Source organism: Haemorhous mexicanus, chromosome 3 (assembly GCF_027477595.1).
Source record: "Haemorhous mexicanus isolate bHaeMex1 chromosome 3, bHaeMex1.pri, whole genome shotgun sequence".
NCBI classification, from domain to species: Eukaryota; Metazoa; Chordata; class Aves; order Passeriformes; family Fringillidae; genus Haemorhous; species Haemorhous mexicanus.
Genome location: NC_082343.1, coordinates 75,383,065 through 75,407,768, shown reverse-complemented (window position 1 = coordinate 75,407,768; position 24,704 = coordinate 75,383,065). Strand labels below are relative to the sequence as shown.

The following is a 24,704-nucleotide window of genomic DNA, read 5'->3' as shown; positions in this document are numbered from 1 at the left end:
TGTTACAATTAACATAATATGTTTTATTTATTATCCAAGTACTTCAGATAAATGCTTAATGTGGGACATCTCCTATTCCCTTTCCCACCTCTCAAAGTAAAGATTGAAATGGTTTAAGAAAACTAGAATTGTGTTCAGCTATTCTTTGTTTGCAATACTGTTTTTATGATATTTTTGATCTGTTACTTTTCATTTGTATATCTGAAATCACCCTTTAGATAAAACAACATGTTTTCAATCCTTTTAGAAACAGAATTGCTGAAGCTTGCCTAGAGGGCCATTTGCTTAGCAGAGATGAGAATCCATATTTGTGGATCCCTGCAGCTGTGAGGCATCCTGTCAAACTTCTAAAATAAGTACAGTAATATCCAATGAAGCAGTTTACTCCCTTGGACTTGGGTGGATTAAAGTTTGTTCTAATTATATAATGATAATTTGATTTGTTTCATAGAAATTGCATAGTACAATATCCATTCAGATCTTGGGTTTTTATAAGATGAAGTGCTTGGAATCTGTCAAGAGGGTTTTACTCCAAGAAGGATATACAACATAAACTATAAGTTCAGGCTTCCTCTAATCTCAGGATATTCAGATGAATCAGAGTTTTTAATTTATGCCTCTCTTAGTAGTTTTTAGATGGCTGAAGTTATAGAAATGAGTTCTATAACAATTTGTTCTGTAAAGCTACAGTTCACTGGGATGAAATTTTAAGAAGGCAGTACACTTGGAAAATATTCATACACAAAGCCACATGTATAAAGTATATCCAAATAATAGCTCTGAAATGTTCATAAGTGTGTATGTAAACAGGTGTTCAGTCTCTAAGAGTTTTTTTTTTTTCATATATTTACTGCTCTCTAAGGATAATTTTGTGGCTCAGTTTCCTATTTTTTTATCTTAGGAATGTAAACTATTTTGAAAAGCAGTGTCTCAGCAGATCTCTTGCGCCAGTCATGCACAAGAAAAGGAGACTGGAGTCTCAGCACATACTTCCTTCTTTAGCAGCAGTGATTAGATAGTCTCTCATGTAGTTTACATCTTGAAAGATTCTTCCATTTCATTTTTTTTCCCTAATGTTAATCCTTTAAGAATAAAGAGCGGTGCACAACTGTCAGTTTTAGTGAGTTGGATTTGTTTGAGCAAGATAACAGTTCCCAGAGGAATGTGAGCATGTGGTGGAGTACTTTGCAATCTTGCTTTTCTTCTCAGAGAGCTTTCTTGACTTGGCCTTGCTGCTGCTGTTTATTTCCCTGAGGAACATCTGTGAGAGGAACTGCATTTGTCTCTGAAGTACAGAACTGCTTCCTGGTCTTGTTTTTCCCACCTTTCATTTTTCAAACAAACATCTACTTTCCAAATTCTTTCAGTTGTGTTAATACTATACAGTGCTTAATGGATTGTGGCAGAGGGAGCGACTTTCTCAGAATTTTAATGCATAGCTATTTATGCAACAGTAGCTCATCCAAGGAGAATACAGTGATGATGTTTTACCAGTACTTTAATCTGATAATTTTGTTAAGATTTTAAAAAACTGAAATAATGTTAAATTTTTTTTTTATTTGTAATGAAAAATAATGCCATTTGCTTCTCAGATTTAAACTTAATGTATTTAAACTTCATAGATTTAGAGAAAGAAATTACTAGATTCATTCTAGGGGCAATTTTTATCATTTCCAGGGAGAGATAGTGGAGAAAATAATTTTGTGATGAAGAGCTGTACATAGAAACATGTCCAAGGTCTAAGCTAAGAATATTGATGGAAAATATTTATAACTTACTGTTTTACTTAGGAGCAGCCTCTCTTTTCAAGACTGCAGCTAGAATCAGGGTAATTAATGATATTATGTATTCCTTTAATGTTGCTCTAATTTCTCTTCTGCAATACTGTATCTTTTCTGACATTTGTTGATCCAGAAAATTCTGTCCCTTGTACAGTGGCATTAAAATGGAACGTATCTCTTTGCCTTGTTTCTGATGTATTGGCATCTTGGGAAATTATATTCTTTTTTATTAAAGTAAACGACTCCACAAATATTCCATGCCATGTTAAATAAGAATAACCATATATAACTGCTTTATTATTAGCTGCAAATAAAATGTCATCTCTGGCAGTTGAGCTATGAATGAAGAGGTTTTTAACTACTTTAGAATGCATGTAGATTTTAATTATTCTTCACTAGTGTAGTTGCCAAATTATTTACTACAGATTGGTGGGTTTTTTTTCCCCTCTCCTTTTCCTAAAAATGTGGAAGAGGCACAGATGGTATTGTATGCTATACATATGACTGAAATGAATCCATCTGATTTTTTAAACACCAGATATACACTTTTTTAGCTATTCATATTTTTGAGTGTTTTTTTTTTTTAAATGGAAACTTCGTTTTTCTTAATGAGCCTGTTACTTATGCAGGAGTATCCCTGATACAGGTAGATCTATATACAGACCAAGAAGCAATTAAACTTTTTTGGGGGGTTCAGATAATATTTTGTTACCTGATTGTCAACACTTCTTATACAGAAATACTAATGCTACTCTAAGAGAAAAAGTGGACTTCTGTCTGTGTTCCATTTCCCGATTCCCAGGCTTTTGCTGGGCATCCCAAGAGCAATCATCTCACCCATTTGCAAGGGTTAACAGTTTTCTCTGAGAACGGGAAGCAAGGATTCTCAGGTAGAAAATGCATTTATCTCTCTCCAGGTGTACAGACTAGACCTTTTTTCTTTAACTTCTGTTATGAGCTTGTGTTTTACAAATTTTAAGACTGTTCTGAATGATTTGCATTCTGTCTTGTTTGTTTCTACTATTTAGCACAGGGGAAACGTGACATAGCACTCTAGAGCCTAAATCACTTTTATTTTGGGTGTTAATGATATCCATCAATACAACATCTTTATTTATTTACAAATAGAATGTAAGTTCGTGATTTCCACTACTATTTTCAGTTCTCTGATTTCCATTTTCTGTCTTTGTGTTGCTCTGTAAGTTATAGCAGGCTTGTGGCTCTGATATCCTTGCTGCCTATTGATGTAAAGATTATTTAATTGAAAAATATTCAGCAAAAATGCTTTTCAATTTACTGTTTTGCCCAACTAGGTTTAGATACCGGACGCTCATTTGAAGCAGTTGAAGGTTAAAGATTTAAAAGTAAAGCTGCGTGTCACCTAGGTACACTATAGTTATATGCTGGGTTTTCACCAAGGACTTGTCATACATCTTACATAGCCTGAAGGCTAAAAGTGTGTGTCTGTGCCTTTGTGTCTGCATGTGTAACCACAGGAAAGGAAAAGGCAAAAAAATCAATGATCTCAAAATTAATTAAAATCAGGAAGACTTCCCCCTGCTGACAGGATATTTAGGATGAAAATAATTAAATGAGCTATTGTGGCAAATGCAGTATCGATTGCTCACCAAGAGAAGCTCCTTGAAGACTTAGATGAAGATTGATAACTGGTTTTTAACAGTTAGAGCCAAAGGCAACCATTCCCATCTTCAATTCTTATGCATTTGTGCAGTCTGACAAATGACTCCCAAACCAACCCTCTATTGACCACTATAAAAAGCTATTATCTGCTATAAATAAATTGCATATACACCTTGCTTCTCCATTCTTCATATTTGTAGAGTTGAAAATGCTTTATTATTTTTCCTTTTTTCATACTTTAAATGAGTAGCCACCATCCTTTCAGGGCAGATAATTTTAATTTGTTTGTTTCAAATCAGAGGTGTTTTCCTTGAGAAAACAGGGTCAGGATTTACACACTTGAATTAGAGATGGCGTGAAGATAAGACTACTATTTTCAGAATAGTAACAAAAGAGAATGTACCTGAAGTTGGCACCAGATTTTCTCAAGTGATCACTGGGATTTAGTTATGACATGGCTACAATAGCAAGTGAAAAGGCCCATTGGAGGCAGCCTCATAAAGCAAAGCTGTTGGTGCCAAGAACCTGACACTTCTTATTTCATTCTCTTCTATTTCCGGCTGCTTTCCTTCCACACTCTTGCTAGTCCATTCCTTCGGACAAAGCCAATTAGCAGATGGAGCACATAAAGTACAGCCCTCAATCACATCTTTCAGTGAATTTTGTTTTAAGAGAGCCTATGCATTATGAGACCTCTTCATGATGTGCACCAGAGCACTGCTCTGTGGTGCTGCACATCAGGAGAGTCACTTCAAAAGCTCACTGCTGTTCAAAAGTAAAATCTGTGGCAAGTATTTCACAGTAAGGAAGCCTTCAAAAATTACTGTGAGAACAAATCTTAATGAGAGGGAAATGAGTGGGCAAGTGTTGTTTTTGTTTTGGTGACAGACTAAAGCAAAAATAGACATAGAACAAGCAATATAGAGAAAGTAAAGTAAATAACAGAGATTTAATACTTGTTTAAAATATCAAAACAAGCCTGTTAAAAGCATTTGATTTCAATCAAATTAATTTAGCTAAATGTTTATGTAAGCAGACTCTTGTACATCAACTTTGTGAAGAACACTTGCAAGAGGAAAACTATTCCACATCATTTATAAAGTTAGCAGTTCTGTGGAAAACATAATAAGAAGATATGAGGATTGAGAAGTGATTAAAAGGTGCTTCCTACCTATGCTTTGGCAGTCCTGTCCTACTAATAGCTCTGGTGTCAAATTTCACTGTTCCTGTGTCAGTTTTTGGTGAACCAGAGCCCTGTGCGGTTGAGGTTCTTAAGTTACTACACTGTATTGATGGACCAGTTCTTCTCAAATATTTCAGTATAAAGAAGCCATGCAGAGTTAATTTTCCGCAGAAATAATTCTCTGACATTGCTTTCTTTCTTACAAATTGGAAATAGTTCTACCTCCTTGAAACTCAAAGGCTTTTTGTGATTTTTATAACTGGATAATTTTTTGTTGCACTTTTAATTAAATATTGCATTAAAAGTCGTAAAGAAATCAACTGCTAGTAACTTTGAGACTTTAAAATAGCTACCTTTTGAGCTTTAGATTACTCAGGCCTTCCCAATTTCATTAGAATAGGAGATGAAATAGATAATCACTTTAAAAGGAAGAAACTACTGTCTTGCAGATATCATTTATGTGCTGCCTGCTGCCTTGACTTATTCATGCCCAGTCAGGAAAGGTTTCTCTAAACAGCCGTGACATTTACTGCACTCCATGATATCTGGAATTTTTTTATCAAGGGCCGAAGTTAACATTTTAGATTACCAGCTCCAGGAAAAACAATTTTACTTCTATGAATATGCATCATTCCACTGTCCATGAAAATTTTTATAGGAACTACAAGATGAAAAAAATAAGATGATAAAATTTTTGACTTGATTGAGTTTATTTCTGTGTAGGAGTTTTTGCACAACAGCCTGTTTGGATTAGACCTTAACATTAGGCATCCAGGTGAAACGTGATCCTTTGTGGTTTTAATTTTGTGACACAATATTTTCAGTTTGCTCTCTATCCAGGGAGCATAAAAATATTATATTATTTCCTGCAAATTTTCCATACCTGATCAATAATCTCTTCCATTTAGTTTTAGAGACAAGACTAACATATTGCTTCAACTGCCAAAGGCCATTTGGTCAGGAGAGTTGTTTGTGAGTATGAATGAGAAAACTAGGATTCCTTGTGATACTCAGGTTAAATACTTCTACATTTCCTTGATTTTCTATCTCTTCTCTCTTCTTTCTTGTTTCTTACAGTCTGCAATTTCAGACATGTACAATATTCTGAAAAATAGGATAAATGGTATGAAAAATATGTTTTAAAATCTTGCTTAAGCACACTTAAGAGGTACATGTACATTTCAGGAAAAATAAATTCTCACCAGATTAGTCAGAGACATGCAAAGAAGTTCTTAAAACTTCTAATAAGCTTGGGCACATTTTTATTTGTAAATGTAGATTTAGATGCAGTGAAGTAATTTGACTGTTACCCTGATGGACAGAATCCTGATGGAGTATTGAGAAAAGCTGGAAGAATATTCGGTTTTTTCAATTCCTATTTTTGGTTTAGTAATTATGAAAATTACATACTATCAGTTGGCTTTAGGATATAAATATCCCTTTGAAAGTGAACTGTGCTTAGACAGAGTTCCAAAATTTTCAGGATGGATCACTGTGAATTTGAATTCTGTATATTGCTACAAATTTTATTGAATGTACCAAGTTTCAAATAGAAAAAAACCCTGATCACTGAGGGGACTGTAGTTGGTTCTTATGTTCATCAAAAGAGCATCTGTAAGGTAACACGTTAGCTACCATGATAGCAATATCAGTTTTCTGATTAATAAGCTTGTATTTCTTCTTGCACTGAATTACTACAGGTGAATTGTAAGTTTTGAGAAGTTCATATGTATAAACTCCACAAAACAATTTTTCTTTATCTTACTTTGTTTATTTGTATAGCCTTATTTTTAGTATACTTTTAATGTCTGTGTGCTTTGCTATTCAAGCGTATCTAAGTACCTAAAATTTCAAACAAGCTTTCATTGTCAAGGCACCTCTCTTCATTAGCCATGGAGGATCCCATTATAAGTTACTCAGCTTTGCTTGAACCACCACAGTTTGAAGCTGTTCTTAAATTAGTTAAATTTTTGTGGGCTAATATATTAGAATGATATCAATGATAGCTGCTTCTGTGAGGGCAATTTTAGAAGATAGCCCAGAAAAATAGTGTCACAAATCAGAATGCAGCTTTTCAATCACTGAATAAATTGCCTTACTGTAAGCAGATTCTAATCAAAACAAAATGCGTCAATTACAAATATGTCAATGTATTTAATTCTGTGTCTACTCTGTGAAGCTGGAATCAACAATTTATGAGAATCTGATTATTACAACTAGCAGCATAACATGATAAAAATGTTTTTTTTCTAAAATAAATATTAATTAATGGAGAACTTAATTGAAATGAAAAGCTAATTATACAGTGAAAGGCAGTTGGTGGAAGCACACTGGCAAAGAAAAAAAGAGTAATATTGCAAGATCAGTTTGATTTTCCGTAATCTGTCTAGACTATCATCTGCATATAACAGACAAGTTGATAAAAGATTTATGAAAAAGACAATGAAGAATCTAAAAATAGAAATGCTTCTCAAACGAAACAGAATAAAAACCAAAAAACTCCAAACCTCTAAACAATCTCCAAGACAAAAAAATCCCCACATAAAATATCTACTTTTAAAATCTAAAAAAAGATTGATTTTGTAACCACATGCCAGCAGTGTGTCTTTTAATACCTTTTTCTTTAGGTATTACTGATTTTAAGGGGATGTTAGTTCAAAAGAAAAAAACATTACTTATTTAGAACAGAGCCATAGGACATAAATTAATAAAAGAATTATAAAAGACTGGCATAAAGCAGAATTCTATTTTGAAATAAATGTATATTCTTTCATGGGTTACTTATGTTTTATACTGCTTAACAATTTGTTTTCTCCTACAAACCTGAACCTTGCAATGCTGAACATATATTAATCTTTTTTGCTGAAGATAATAAAGTCAGTATCATTAGCCCTTTCTAAAAGAAGAGAAATTTAAAACAGGAAAAGAACATTTATTGTCAATACTCATAACTCTTTTATCTGCATTCAAATCACCAATATACATTTATTTTTGTCATTTTACCTTCCAAATTTGAAGATGTGAAAGGTCAGAAATCCTCAAACATTGTACTATTTTTACAGGATACAAAGATAGAATATTTAGAGATTCATTCTTTGGAAAGTGTGGGGTTTTCTCTCTATTTTTGATCAGATTTACATTTAATCTCTGTGTTACACTAGCTTTATGCCTCTCATTTCCATTGCCAGGTGTACTTTCTTGTTGCATGTGGGTACAAAGGTATTCACTGTGCATGCTGAGTAAGATCTTTCTGTAATTAGAGATGAATTGCTCATGCAGAAGGACTTTTCATGTGATAAGTCTTGAATGCTGAGCTAATATAATAGTAGCAGACAGGTCTTTATTGGGGATGTGGTTGATGGAGTTGCAGTGATCACAATCATATTGATTTTTTGAATTTGAGAACAGATGAAAGGAAATAGACTACCAAAGACTAAATAATGACCCATTGTTCCTTGTAATTAGGTTTTTGCTATCTGTCCCTAAGGTATATAAGAGTGTAATGGGGTATTTTTTCCAAAAAAAAAAAAAATTATAGCTGATAGCATAATTTCTAAAGTTCAGAAGGAAGGTTGAGAAAGTACTTCAGAATATCTTTGATCTGGAAATGTTACATTCATTTTTAAGGATATTTAGAAACTTATATATATATAAAACCATAGAACTTAAATAGAAACATCATAACATCTTGTTCCTAATTGTATATTATAAGCCCATTCTGTAAAACTTTATGCAGTCAGTTGACTTTTGCTATTGCAAGTAATACACTGAAGGTCATTTTATTCTTGAATTAGTAGAGTTTATGACATGATGAGACATCTACAGGATCAAATCACAGAAATCAGAATATCTAAGAAACACATTTAAAAAAAATACAATTAGAAATAATTTTTTTTTTTACTTCCCTCTCCTCTCCCCATGCCCCAAATTGCCATTACCTAAGTGTTTATTCCATTATTCCAGATAAATGCAGATCACCATATAGGTTGAATGATTTGCAGTGTGGCTGCAGAGGGACTTCTGTCCCAGTTCAGGTGGTGTGAGTGACTGGTCAGACAGAGAGGTTTCCTTAATATTACTTATTCCCTTAAATAAAATTTTCTTTCATAATTAAGGTTTAAGCTCTTGTTTCACAAGAATGACCAGGCCTCCTTGTCAGAAAAAATAACTCAAAATTTTTCTTTTCACTTCAGGTTATATTCTAAATCTATAACATTTTATTTGCTAAAATGAAATTCTGGTCTTAATTGAAGATCAAGCAGATGGGAGAAATACTTATGCTGTTGTTATTTCAGGGAAATGTGTGTAAACTACTTGCTAAACAGATTTTCTGTGTCTATTTCTGACAAAATTTCAAGTTTTCTGAAAGTTTCACCTGCAATGAGTGGCTACCCACCTAACTCATTTTCATATACTTCCAGTTTTTTGACACTTAAATGTTCTATTAAGTGACATTACTATCTAAGAATGTTCTGAGAGGTGAAAAATGTTCTATCACTTCAAACTTTTATATCAGGAAATATGTGCTTATTCTGTCAATTAAAATATTTCCTATATAATGACAGCGCAATGACAAGAATTGTGGAAACCATACTACCATCATTTGGAATGCTTTTCCTATTCCTTTCTTCTCTTGGCATTTTCTAAAAATTTGTCATTTTTCATGTTCCTCTTTGCTATTTCAATTCAAATTGTACATCAAACTAGGAGGCATTGAGGAAAAAGTGGAAATTCTTTCTTTTCTATTGCCTTTTTGTGTAAGAAAAAATTACACTTTAAAACATAAAATTACCTGAGTAACTATTCAGGTAACTTTTTGTAGATTAAAAAAAGTTAAAGGATTTTTTTTAGTGTAAAGTCTTCTTTGATAATATATGAAATAAATAATTTGCTTTGTTTGGATGTTAAGTATTTTGGTGATGGGGAAAATAATTTGCATCTGTTTTGTCTCTTCTTAAAATCACTGTAAACCAACCGCCTGTTAAAATTCACTAGACCACAAAAAGTTAAAAAAATAATTTAATCAGCTATGTATTGCTTAAAATACTTGAGTATTTAGAAAAAAAAACCTAACTGATTTTTTTTAAAGTTAGATGAACATCATTTATAGCTTACTGATGCTCGTATCTTATTCCCTTTTGGAACGCATTTTTGGGGGGGGAAAAATCATATCTGTACTCTTTTCATAATTGTACCCTAGAGTGGAATTAGGAATGTGTCAAGAAGTAAGAAAACATGAGCATTAATAAGAATACAATGCAATTTAACAGTTCATAAAACAGTAAAATTTAATCCCAGGCTGAAAGATTTATTAAATCTCACCTAGCAAAAAGGTTTTGTAGGATGTGTTAGCAAGTGAGAATTAAGTGAAATAATTTCAGGGGCAATATATTTTATTAGCTGAGGAGGGGAGGAACTAGTTTTGCAAGCCATTTCTTCTTAATTTCATTCACTTGTTATAATTGCCTTGAGTGTGGGAGAGCTTTCTGTGAGTAGTCATAGTATGTTTGGTCTCTGGAATTTGTGTGCATAGTGCTGCATTTGTCAGGCATCATCTAACTGAAATGTCTTTTGTTGATGGGCTTGTGCAGAAGTTCTTCTCATGGTTGTTAAAGATATTTAAACCTAATAAAACTTACACATTTATCAGTAAGATAAAGTGACTCCTATTGGGTTTATAAGAGCTTTTTTGTTTGTTTGTTTGTTTTGTAACATTTTTCATTCATGCTTCATTTCTGTGTTCTTTAACACACCTGGGAAAGACAAAGAAAAATTTCTTTCTTCAGTATTAATCTCTTGTTCTGGACCTTCTTGAAAAATCTCTTTGTAGGACAGATTTGAAAGTAGAATTTGGAGGCATCTGATCAAGAATATGCAGTGAATTAAGCAGAGTGATGTTAGCACCATTGGCACCACAGTATATGAGAATTTGGGGGAAAAATTCTTATGTTACTAGTTGCTCTGTTTCGTGGGTTAAAATCATGTTGTCCTAACAAAATTAGAGATCTAGTCCTTAAAATTTTCTGATCAAGCATTAGTAGACTCTATAAAAAAAGAACTACAGATTTTTATAAGTAAAAATAATCTTATTTTTATATGTAACCTGTCATTATTTCTGTAGTTTATATCCAGTAATTTTTAAATTAAACTTTTTAATTTCTTGTCAAAGAGGACAAACTTTAAGGGAGGTAATAGTGTCAGTAATGAGGACCTCTCTTGCACTGTAGGTAGTCTTTTGTTCTTGACTTCAAAGTGTCATCAGACTTTTTTCACGTAAAGTTTTTTAAGTTGTTCAAAAGAAAGAAAGCAGAGGAAGCTTCTATAAGAAAAATCAGTCCTCAAAGGAAAATAATGATAATAAAAAAATCCCTTGGACAGAGGGTTACTTCTGTTCACTGTGGTCACAATGGAAATAACCTAAAATATAAGAGTAATGTGGGGAAAAATCAAAGGCAGGTGGTAGAACAAAAAAATGGAATTGTTTATTTTTTGTTTATGAAATATGCCATTCATTCAAGGTTTTCTAGCTAATAATTATGTATTGTGTGTTAAATTGTCACTAAATTTAAAAGAAAAGAGTAAGTAATTATCAAAGGAGAAGTACTGCTCATAGGGCTAAGGTGATTATAGGACATTTTTGATGGTTTTGAAATGAGTAAGTATTCCACTGCAAAACCTTATTGTGCAATGATGACTAAGTAATGTTCCTTTTCCCTAAAACAGTTATGCTGGGGAGGGAGGAGATTTGATTAAGCTATCCTACTCATTGTACCTGCAGCATCTACTACTTGCTCAGGCTCTTAGATTAAAGAAGAACGGCTGCTGTTCTTACTCTCCAAATTGTACTACGTCATTTCTGTCCTTCATAAACCTGACTACAAATAGATATACTGGGAGTGAAAAAAACCCCCTAATCCAACAACCTGACTTTGCATCCAATGTTCTATCCCAGGCATTAATCTTGTGTAAGAAATAAAATACCGTTTTCAAGGGCTATTGGAAAATTCATTCTGTATGGAACATGCCCCGCCTTCTGTACTTACACTACTTTTGCCAAATGGGAATGCAACACTCTCATTCTGTTCTAAAGTCTTGGAAGGCCAAGTGCCATAAATACAAGCTTAGCAAGAAAAGCTTGTTGCAGTATGAAATGGGCATGTAAACACTTAAACCAGTGACCACATTCAGTCTGAATTTTGTTTCAGATGATACTATGATCTGAAAGCCAGTCAGTAACAAACTATTTATTGTATATGATGAAATAAGTTTCACAATGGATTAGAGACTTTATATAAATTGCTTTTTATGTGTTCACACCTTTTCAAGGACTATGTCAATAAAATGTGAAAGTGTTCTTTCACTTCTATGCATTTATTGAATACTATTGTAATGGTCAACTAGGAAACAAATGGAGGTATATATTTGTGAGCATTTGCAGTTTCTTTTCATTCTTGATGCAGCTAAGGAAGTCACACTTGAAAGAACATAAGAATAATTTTAATTAATGCACAAAATTTTTTCAGAATAAATTAGCGATCATCAATCACTAAGCAAAACGTTATGAACAGTTTGACCTTTTAAATATAGTTGTATTTACCTCACAAGGATAAAAGTTTACTGGCTAAAGGTAGGAAGACAAAGATGATCTTGAAGATAAAAATGAGCTGCATGTAAAAATTATAAGCTATTCTACTTACTGTTGAAGTATTGTTCAGATAATATGCAGGTAAAGATAGCATAAGAACTAAAATGTAGTGAAGTCTATGCATACTTTGCTAATCAGCAAAATAAACTTGACTCATGCTGTGCATTAAGTGAACTCTACAATATCTTCCATTAAAAGTTTTAATGAGCCAATTCAGTTTGATACAAAACTGATTAGAGAATAAGAATACTATGTATCAAAGTTAATTTTCTACTTCTGTTTTAGTTTGAATAGGACATTTTCTTCTAGAATATTTTAAGAACTGTTCAGACTTCTTAAAAGAATTTTAGCAACATATATGTCTTTGCAATAAAATCTAGATATACTTAATTTGTGATGTGTTTGTAACTTTGTATTAATGACAGTGGTAACTGATATGGGTTCAGATTTATCCATCTGATAGAACAGGACATGAGTTATGGACATGGCACTTGCATTTTCTACCTCATTTGCTTTGTCTTTGATTAATAGATTTTGAAAACACATTTTCAGAATCATAGAATGTTAAGGGGTTGGAATGAACCTTAAAGATTGTCTAACCCCAACCCTGCCTGCCATGGACCAGGTTGCTCAGAGCTCCATTCAAACTAGCTTTGAACACTTGCAGTGATGGGAACATCCACAACATCCCTGAGCAACCTGTTCCAGTGCCTCACAACATATATCTACTGGAGCTTATCATGTGCCTTTGACATCTTTGGGTGTTTTTTGTCATCCTACAGATTTCCACTTCAGCGGCTTATAGAATTTGACAGAAAGCCATGTTGTTCTGCATCTGGCATAATGTCCATTTGAGTCCTTCTGACGAGTCTTAACAGTTCTGCTTCCAAATTTGCATCTAATTAATCAGTTGGTGCTGGTGTTGAATTTCTGATAGCTTCTTGGTGGGATATTTTTGCTAAAGTCTCATAGCAATTTGTACTTTCCTTCATTGGTACAAGGACTACAGTTTTAGAAATTAAACTGATTTAAAAACCAGTTTGCATTTCTGAGTCAGATTTATGCGTTGTACTTATTTAAAAAGCTGTTGTCTAGACATCAACTACTGCCAAGTCTTGCTTCTAGAATATTAAACATTTCATGATGCTTACTCAGCATGTCATTCCAACTTTTTGGTGTTTCACTCCCTCCTTGTCAAATATCAGCTTGTCTTAAAAGCACTTTAATGCCTTGAAGATAATGAACAATTTGGCAGCAAAAATATTTTCTGACTGATTTGGAGCCCCTGCATAAACTGCTTGGAGCCTGAGATCATTGAAACCTCTTATGCTGGTTTTTTTGAAATTAGGATTTATTTCTGTTTGAATTCTGAAATCTCTCCTTGGGAGAGCCATTTAAATGTGAGTGTGTATTTTTCTCTTTAACAGTAGCTTATGGGCTATAATGGTAGAATATTTTTGCATTTTTATGTTTAGTTTTATTGCAAAGAGCCTCGAGATGCCTTTGCATGAAAGGCACTATATAAGCTCATTTTGTATTGCATTGTATTGTATTGTGACAAGTGCAATAATCTCCAGGTTTCCTATCCATTAAAGAACTAATTTCACAGCTCACTAATTACTTGAATGAGAAGGGGAAATAGGTCCTTTTTCTCTAAGGTATGCTGAGCAGATGGCGTAGCACTCATTTCTACCAGCTGACTCTAAGGTCCTCTCGTGCTTTTGCTTCCAAGGCTTACCAGGCCCCTGTTTATCAACGAGAACAGGAGAGATGTATCACTTTCTTGTACAGCATGACAGTGTGTACTGAAAGGCTGTCTCTGTCCTTTGCTAATCGAGCATTTCTTAGCAAACACTATGTCTAAGTTTATTTATTTAGGATGGGACAAGAAAACTATTAAAATTAATGTGCATTTTGATGTAATTCTAATCTACCTCTGATTTATTGGAGATACTGATTAGTTCTGCCATAGGGATTTGAACTGATGCACATTAAAAATTATTAATGATTCAATTGTGTACTGTTGGGATGGAATCTAGTCTGCAATTTCAAAACAAAACAAACATTACTTCCTGAACCTGCACACTTGGCTTTATAGCTAAGGTTTTCTCAACTTGTTTCCTTTTTTCTTTTGCATCACTCATGAAAATAACCAGCTTGAATCAAACATGTACACAGTGATTTATATAGCTCCCTAACGTACTGCTTTTTAAAGTAACTGAGTCATCAGATGCTAGATCCTGAAAAGTAGCTATTTGAGCCCTTTTTGCAGCATTAAAAAGAGAAAAGCTAAGACTGCCTGAAGACCCTGACATAACTCGTGTATGACATGGCAACAAGCCTACATTTTACAGGGCTGCGCAAGCAACTGGACCATTTTTTTTCCCTTCAGCAGAAGGAGCAGTGCTAATTTGTTGTTTCCTTCTCTCTGTGCTGGCCTGTCTCACACATTTGCTGTGTGCTGACGGTTCTGGTGCCGCTGTCGTTTCAGACGGACGCGGCGCTGATGTACGACGCGGTGCACGTGGTGTCCGTGGCGGTCCAGCAGTTCCCGCAGATGACCGTCAGCTCGCTGCAGTGCAACCGCCACAAGCCATGGCGCTTTGGGACACGCTTCATGAGCCTCATCAAGGAGGTGAGTCACTAACAAAGGGTCCTGCTTCCCTGCTTTATTTTCTCCAAATTCCCATTTTCTTTTGCTTCCACTCCATTTTTCTTTTTTGTTATTTTTTCAGTAGATGGTTGTCTCTCATCTTATTATATATAAGGAGTTTAACAAGTAAGACAGCATTTTTATTTGAAAGAGGGTTTTCCTGAAGTATTACTTGGAACTAAAATATTTGGAAAGGTGAAATAACTGCATTCTAAAAAAAACTTATGTTTGTAGATAATTGGTTTTGTGTGGAGCATTTGTGGCATAAAAACCCAAACACCTGAAGTTCTAAACCATAGACTGATTATGAGAAATCCAGCAACTAAATACTGGCAAAAGTTTAAAGGGACTAGGAATTAATTTTACTTCCTGGTCAAAACTAATTTTTTTTCTTAATTTTCTATAGTGAATTACTATATGTCTCCTTAATTACCCAAGATGCTGTTTAGATACTGACAGATAGGGACAGTAAAGCTATAAGATTTAAGGTGCTAAAGGTGAATGCTGTAGACTATTCAAATCTCCCATACTGTAACTCCCCATACAGTGTTTCTCAATCCAGATATACAAAATATTATGATGAGGAGAATCATTTGCAGTGGAATGAAATTTTTTTCCAATATTGGTTCCTTCTAGGAACTAATAATAATCTTTATTTCCCACATTTTCTCTCCTACTTTGTATAGTTTCAGAACCAGGGTAGATTTTAAGTTATTAAAAAATTGAGGCTCTTGCACTTTATTAAAAGTGAGAAATAAGCTTAGGAAGGCTGCCTCACTGACCTCAATTTTTGCTCTCTCAGTGTGGTTTCAGGGGAATCAGCATCTTCCAAAAGTAAGCTTTTATTTGAATGAAATTTCCTGAGAAAAAAGATGAAGTCCAGCATTAATGAAACAGATTGAAGCCTGGGGAGTGGGGCGGGGGAGGTATGTAGGGAAGCAGAGGGGGAAATGCATGCATGAATGATGGGGGAATGAAAAAACCCCAGCCTTTTCTCTTGTTCACTAGAAGACTCTATTGCCTGATATGGAAAGTTTAAAAAATTATCTATGAAGACTGAAAGAAAGTTTGATTTCATTAGCAAAAATTAAATACAAAATATCTAAAAACAAAAGATCAGCCACAAGGTAAATTATTTACATAAAATGAATAATTAACGATCCCATTTTGCTCTTCCTGAGAAAAAAAAAATAAAGGAAGAGGTATTTATTTCTAGAAATTGTTTTTTCTTTCTTCACAGGCCCACTGGGAAGGCCTCACAGGCAGGATAACTTTCAACAAAACAAATGGCTTAAGGACAGATTTTGATTTGGATGTCATCAGCCTCAAGGAAGAAGGTCTTGAAAAGGTGTGTAAGACATTTGCCTGCAAGGAAGTGGGAAGCAAAACAAAACAAAACTTAACCCTTTGAAAACATTTGCAATAGTATTTCTTGTGTTATGTAAAACAGAATACCTGCTTTCCACTCAATATCTCTATAAGTGGTACTAAAAAGTTAGGAATGGGTGTCCTCACTAGTTTAGTTGTCTTCTGACATTAATGTTTCTGGTACAGAAGTGGAGTGAGAGACCAAAGAATTGGGACATGCTCTTTCCATGTAGCTTAGCATTGTCTTTATTTGAACTTAAGAGCTCAGGAAGCATGTACAGATATTTGGCCTGCCTATAAGACACCATCACGATCCAAAGTCAGATCATCTTCCCTCCAGCCACGTTACCATGAAGAGGCAGTTGTGGGGAGCTACAGTGTCTCACATTGTTGTGACCAGCAGACAAAGGTTTTGCAACTGGCATCTGTCTTGATGTTTGCATTTAGATCTGATGTTCAGTGTTCTGTAAGAACTATATTTTCCTTCATCTTCAGATCCAGTTCTACCAGCTATTGCCCCAAGGTGGTAATTGTGGGCACAAATAAAAACAGAAATTAAGGGAAAGGACCATACTGCAGATTAGCATTTTTTTTTCTTCTGTATATCACTGAATGGAGAAGCTAGCATAAACAACATATTTTCCCAAAATTTTGTCTCACAAGACTAGCTTTGAAATTATATTAATTTTCTCTTCCTGGGAAGATTTGTAAAGGGTCAGAAACCATGAGCTTGTCTTGAAACACTTCCATAGGTAATAACATTTTTGTTGTCCAGAGGAAAACCTGTGATTTAAGAACTAAATTATATTTTAAAATGTTCAACAATACACTGACAGTAGATTTCTCTTATGAAGTGTCCCATGAAGTGAGCTCAGGCAACTTAGCCAGGGAAAAGAATGACTATACTTGAAAAGTGAACCAGTATTGTGTGCAAGTAGAATAGGTACAGTGCAAGCTGCCTTTTTTACTGGAAACAGAAATGGAAGAATTAATGTCAGGGTAATAGCTAAATAAGTCAGCAGTGGCTGAAGAGTAGTTACAAGTGTTGAAAATGAGGAAAGGAAGTCTTTGTAATTTAGGATGGCTTTAAGAACATTAGGTGACATTTGGGAACCGCAAAACACCATGAGATTTCTGGAAAATAAAATCTCAGTTGACAATACACTAGGAGATATATACATCAGTGAAAATATAGAGATAAAGCAAAAAAGGTCTACAGAGAAATATGGAAGACAATAAAATTCAACAGGAAATACAGTAGTACTCTAAAATACATAATAGAAGCAAGGGACTTGGGAAAGAGTTATATTGAAAGTTAAGTAAGAGACAAATACAGAAATACTTTTTGAAACATACCAATATTTTAAAAAGCCCAGTATGTGCTTGAGCTGTATAGAAAGATTTTCATAGAAAAGGAAGATACTTTTACTGCCTTCATGGCTTATTTTGGTCATGTGATAAATGGAAGCAATAATACAATTTTTTTCACCAAGAAGTGTTGGCGATCTTTGGAACAAGCAGAAAGAATCAGTTACTGTATATGAGCAAAACCAGAGCAAGAGTGCAAGAGTGCAAAGAGTATCTCTAGAGGTGCAAAGAGATGAGATCAGGAAAAGGAAAATTCAAGTGTATGCACATTCGACTGAATTGCTTACTAAACATATGAAACATATGGCGTATTTTACTGAGAAAGATATATCAATGTCCACAGAGAAATGTTTCTCTTTGAACAAAACTTCATTATTCTGAAAGAATGCAAGCCTATTCTTGAATCCAGAGTGAATGACTAAATTTTGGAGCAGGACACTTCCTAGTTGAAGGAGTACATTTTAGCCAGTTCTTTTATTTAAAAGCGCTGTCTCAAAGTTTTGAGGATTTCTTCCTACAAGACTTGATTCTGTTAAAGTGGTGATGAGTCACCCTTCTGTCAGTCCCCTACCTCCTTCAACATGTGCACTCCATCTTTCTGTCTCCTTCTTTCTGCTACTCCTCTTTTCCCTCTCCCTCTCCCTCTCCCTCTCCCTCTCCCTCTCCCTCTCCCTCTCCCTCTCTCTCTCCCTCTCCTTCTCCCCCTCTCCCAACCCCTCCTTGCCTGTTTCCTTTTCCATCTAATCCCTCTCCCTTGTACCTATTAATCTCTTTCCATGCCCTTTCTGTCTATTCTCTTTTTCCTTCAGGAGCCTTTTTGCATCTTTGTCTTTATCTGGTATGTTTTCAATGTTCTTCCCAAACCATCTTGTCAGACATCTCTGTCTATGTGGTGAGAGTTGCTGAACAGGTTTTTTTCCTTTTCTTCTGTGCATCCTCCCACTTGTGGGATCAGCAAAGATGGGAGATGCATATTATGGTGCACAGAATTCTTATGCCATGTTTCCATGCTGTAAACTGGTATTATTTCTTCTAACCTCTTTCCAAATAAGGGGGAAATATTTCTCTTGTCAAGGACAATAGTTTAGCTCACCAATTTCAGATGTAATCCCTGAAGAGAAAAATATTGATGGATGGCAAAAAAAAAAAAAAAAAAAGATTTATTGTGAAGAATTGCTAGAATACTTTTTTTTAGCTTAGATTTTGTACAAAAATGTCCTAGATAAATTACCTGTTAGTATAACCAGTATAACTGGGAAATTACTTAAATCATGCGTTATAAGTTCAATGACTGCTGAAGTCAGTGACAACAGAACAATTCCTCGCTGATTTTAAAAAAATGCTATGTGTGATCTCAGCTTTTACATAAAATACTTGTTCCTGAAACTCTTGAATGAGAGGTGATAATCAGGCATCAGTCAATAAGAAGTATGTGTTTCCAAATAAAATTTCATGTCTGCCCAATTTGATAGCTCCTTGTAAGATGAACATGACAAAATTAAGAGATGATTGGAGTGCTGTTAATATAATATACCACAAAATTTTATTACAGTTACTTTGGACAGACTGAAACTACTCATGATTAAGCACAGTGAAAATCCAAAACTGTGACACTCCAGCATAATAAATTATAATTTAAATTGCAGTCAATCAGTCTTTACTCTGAGACTGCATTGTGAGGAATATTATTTTATACTTCAAGGAGATAACAAATACCTGAATTTAATATGGCTTTTGATATGAAAATTTGTCACTGAAGAAGAATCACAAATCCTGAATAAGAGATGTTGCAACTGGCTTGAAGCCTTTTTCAGAAACCTTCACAGGGTGGTGAAGGGAGAAAAAAAGAGAGGGAAAAAAAAGACCAAAGACATAGTAAATCTGTGGGATCCAAAACTATTGAAGTATTGTCATTTATGTTATATTTGGCAAAGAAGACATGAATATTAATATTACTGAAGAAAGGAAAATAAATTAAGCAATTTGCAAATGGGAAATACAGAAATATGAAGATACATTATTATTCCTAATGGAGTATAATTATTTCCTTGATGTAATCACCACTACTACTAATTACTCCACAAAAGTAAATAAAGAAGGTATAGATAAAGTTGAAAAATCTTTGAGAGTTGAGCACAGTTCTGGCTGCTTAGTCAGTGGGTAGCACTGCAGAAAGGCAATGATCCTTCCTAATACAATGCTTGTGGCACTTCACTGTGAGTCATATTCACAGTTTTGATTGACTCAGAGCAAAAATAATGATAATTTTCTTAGGAGAACTTAGAAGAAAAATCAAAAAGAATAATACTTGAAAGTATACTTATCTATTCATGAAGATAAATCACTTTTGAAACATGCTGAAGTAAGAAAGCTACTGAATTTTTGGGACTAGCATCTCATGAGACTGAATCTCTGTAAAGTGCTCTGGAGCACATGTAAACTCAGCACAATTTAAGTTCCATGAGTGTACAGTGCTTCTTTTTTGGGGGGATGGTGAAATATTTTGATGGTTTGGCGAGGACAGAGCTAATTTCCTTCATATAAGCTTTTATGGGGCTGTGATTTGGATTTGAACTGAAAACAGGGTGGATAACACAGGAGTGTTTGAGCAATTCCTAAGCAGTTCTTATACACAGTCAAAGCCTCCGTAGCCTGCAGAGCTACAAAGTGGTGCTGGGTGGGCATGTCCAGCTGGGTGGGAATATCTGGTCTTGAGGGACTGCAGTAACCTGATAGTTACCCGGAAGTCAAATATGTGGAAGTTTGGATGCAAGTTTTTAACACTTGACATGGATTTGGGAAATTGTAGTCCATGTTCTTGAGGACCACTGCAATTGCCATGTTACAGAATACCCTTTGATATTCAATGATGAATGTAGCTCTTGGAATTGTTTCAAATTTAATAAGCTGATTTTTGCCTAAGGTAATTCTTTCTATCATTTTTCTTTGTCTCACTGAGGAACACCTGCCCATGGGTACACCTGGTTTGGATCCTGTACTTTGGATAATGAGTGTCAAAATATTCAGATTGGCATGGTCACTTCAGAATAGTTTAGCCATTTAGGGAAATTGGAAAGAATAATAGGATATAGAGGGCTTGACAATATAATCAATATTTACAATATATTTACTATGTGAATGTTCTCTCTAAAGTGCATATATGAATACCTGTTTCATTTTTTAGGAAAATCTGCACGTTTGTTTAAAACAAATGTGATGCAATACCTTAAATTGTAGCTTGTTTGAGTTTCAGTTATAGACTACCTTGATGCACTTTTTCTTCATTTTTGGCTTTTAAACTTTTCTAGTAAAACCACATTGGCCATTCTATTAATTTCAAAAAGCTATTTAAAAATTAAAGCAATGTGCTGAAACAAATAGAAAAATATTAACTTGCTGCATTGTTTTTGCACAAATTTTTTGTAAGAAGCAGTTTTGAAAATACATTTGTGTGATTTGGGAGCAAAACACATCAGTAACACGTAAGAACCTGTGGTACAAATTGTTAGGCTTGAGGTCATCAGCAAAGATAATCCAAAGAAAGTCTAATTCTGAACTTCTGACTTTTGGTCCATTTCTTAGATTTTTTGGTTAACAAAAGCAGCAGCAAAAGTACAATGAATTTAATTTAGAAAAACAATAAATCACTTTATCAAGGCAGAAGTTTCTTTTTAAAGTAATGTAGTTGATAATTCTTATAGGTCTGCAGTAGATTACGTCTGTAGTTAGATAAAATCCAAATTCTAACAGTTGATATTTATTTGCTTGTGGTTGTGACTATGTCAAAAAGTAGGAGAGGATGTATTTTAGTTAGCAATATCTTACCTTTTGCCAATATAAATTTGAATTGTAAACATGAATTTGAACAAAGCAAATGATTTAATGAATTTAGGATTTGAAAATGATCATATAAGATGTTGGAGTTTCCTCAGAAATTTTTGTGCTACTTGTGTACCTGAAGTTATATCTCATAGAGGAGATTAATTCAGCTTCAGTTATGTAGCGTCAGGCTCAAGTTCTCATCTTTGTCATTCCTCGTTATCCTGCTCTTGTTTCATCTTTGAAGTAAAGCAAACACTGTGCTTGTCATAATTAGCAGAACACTGCAATTAAATGTTAGCAACCTTTTTAAAATTTCTTGATTGTGGCCAAGCTGCAAGGCTGAACATTTTGTGTTTTCTGAAAGCCTTTCAATTCACTAAATCAAATTGTATTAAAACAGTAAATGAAGGAGAGAATTTTTGGTAGCAAGGCTTGATTTCAATACTTTGAAATAATGTGTCAGATGTTGTTTTCCAATTGTATTTCTGAGACACACATATTCTTTCTTGACTTCATGATTCTTTGATCAGTTTATGAGATAGTGAATGGCCAAGTTCAAAAGAGTGACTTCTTGCAACTGAGTGTTAAGCAAGGAAGACAGACAAAATATTGATTCCTGTGGGACAGAAAATTGTAGAAGAAGAGATCAAATTTATCTTTTCTTTATTACAGCATCCAGTAATTCATGCTCTGCTGTAGTCTCAGTTTTTGAAATGGAACACTTTTGATCTACACCACATTGAATCCTAAACTTACTTTACAACCCTGTGGCAACAAATCCCTTAAAAGTATAGAAACAGTCTTTCTGGACTCAGTTGAAAAGATAATTTAAAAAATTATGTGTGTTTATATATATACATACATTTGCAATGAATCCTTATAGAAGTGTTTAATTTTTGTTTAGGTTTAGTTTCAAAATATCTTTACCTTGTGTTATAGATATTACTTTTTAAAATGATGTTTAAAATCATGTCTAAAATAAAAATAAGACATATTTGTGGGGGTTTTGCAGACAGTGGAGTAATACAAACATTCTGATTTCTAAAATGGGTAGTTATATTTACCATTATAATTGTATAGGAATGAAAATGCAGATAAGTTACAGATAAGCCGCATTACTTTCTATTTAGTATGTAAATCTGTCTTTGACCTGAACCTTAAAGCATAGCCTTGTATGCTCTTACTTAGATAAAAATTCTATAGATTTTATTTTGAAGTATAAAATGTCAAAATACTCATGTGTTGAAGATTTATCTGTAAGTAAATTAAGTATTACCTGTTCTTGTCTTCTCCATTGCTTTTCCCAAAAACATATTTTGTCCTGATGTTCTCTCTGATCACAGAGAAGGGTAAATTCTTTTGAAGAGACAATGCTGTCTTCTCTGTAAATTAATTTCTCCCTGTTATCTTCAGATGTGGTTTATCTTGAGAAATGGAAAATTAAGTATTAAGGGTAGCTTTAGATATTCTTCATACCATTTTTACACCTGATGTCACACTTCACAAAACATAATTTAAGATATTGCTAAGCATATTTTAAATAAGCAGACTTTAAATGTAATGACAGAGAAAAATGAAACAAAATTTAATAATAATTCTTAGCAATCAGTTCTTTTCCCCTGGAAGCAATCTGTATTTCCTTAAAGTGTTCTTTTTTAGATGCTGAAATGTAACAAATGGGCAATTTACACAGTATTTTCCTGTTTTATAGGTTGGAACTTGGGATCCATTGAGCGGCCTTAACATGACAGAGAATCAGAAAGGAAAACCAGCAAACATCACAGATTCCCTGTCCAATCGCTCTTTAATTGTCACTACCATCTTGGTAAGCAATTGCATTTGCTTTCCCTGAGATGCAGTTATGCAGAAAAGCAGATAGAATGTGACACACTAATTGCAATAGTAGTGAACAGTCTGCAGTGTGCCTTGCCATTACTTAGAACTTACTTGGAATTACTTGGAATTTATGGTGCCATGAGTGGATACCAGTTGATCAGCTAGTCATGGATGTTTACTCTTACCTTCATTGTGAGCAGGCTATCCCAATTTTAGAGTTATGTTATTGTTTAGTAATTTAACTTTTCTGAAGTTAAATTGACTGAAATGTTTTCTTCTTTACAAAGCTGCTTTTTTCAGTGCCAGATGAGATTACAAAAGATAATTGGTTTTAAAATGTGTTTTGTCTGTTAGCCTGATGATTTTAGCCAGCAAAAATTTATTGCTTTTGTTTGCTGTTCTAACACCTCAAAGGAAAGTACAAAGTATTTAGCGTTTATTTCGAATTGCTATTGCTCAATTATTGAGATGAAATTTTTAGTCATACAGATATTGAATTGATTTGTCCTTTGAACTAGACCAGAAGAAACAAATTGAGTAACATCTGTATTATTTTCACTGTTGACAAATTCACAGCAGTGAATGAGGCATTTTTTACTTACAATTAAACACATTTATTTATGTAAAAATAAGTGTTCATTTATTTCCTCAAAGTAATTTTGAAATATTAATTTTCATTTCAATGTAATTTTAAAACTTCCCAGAAGCTTGTCTGGTGTGTTTGTCTGCTGTCACCATTATCATGAATTTGCAGATATTAAAAAATAATCTGCTTCCTGGTGGTTGTATACTTTATTAAGAAGCTTTTACCTACTAATATATATTATGACATTTCAAACTAGAATTAATTTTTACAGGTGCATAGACACAAATGCCAGTGTGCTTTTAACCTTTTATGTAACATAAATAATATAATCCCATCCAGTGGGTAACTTTTTCACTGCTTATAAGGTCTGTTTACAAGTGATAGAAAATCTTCTGAAATCCTTCTCTTCATTTGTTTCACTACTTGAAAAAGAAACACCAGATATATAAAATGGAACATAACTGACTCACTTTCAGATGTAATTTCTTGTTATGCTAAAACAAGCGCAGATTTACCACAACTTCCTCTCGTACCATTAATTATAGTAATGGTCCACTGTAGTTATAATTTAGTTTATAAATTTATAATCCCTTGTTTCTTTTTTTTGAATGAAATATAAATGAATGTCATATATTCTCTTATAATAAAAGCATATCTTCTAGAGTATTAATCTGTAAATTTCCTTCCCACTGAATTTCACGTTTCCTACATGTAAAAACTACTGTATTATCAAGTAAATTTTATTAATAATTCAAATTGATCTCCCATGCTCTCTATACTGCTATTGCTTGGTACCAGATACCCTGCCTAGGATTTTTCTT

General features: G+C 33.8%; 1 protein-coding gene across 1 annotated transcript in view; it reads left to right on the top strand.

Annotated features, from left to right (window-relative positions):
- Nucleotides 1-24,704, top strand: part of GRIK2 (glutamate ionotropic receptor kainate type subunit 2) — a 353,523-nt gene that overhangs the window by 171,131 nt on the left and 157,688 nt on the right. Inside the window, exons 7-9 of the mRNA XM_059842388.1 lie at nt 14,742-14,885; nt 16,144-16,251; nt 23,173-23,286. Of these exons, the coding sequence (XP_059698371.1) occupies nt 14,742-14,885; nt 16,144-16,251; nt 23,173-23,286 (366 nt within the window). The remainder of the gene's footprint in view (nt 1-14,741; nt 14,886-16,143; nt 16,252-23,172; nt 23,287-24,704) is intronic.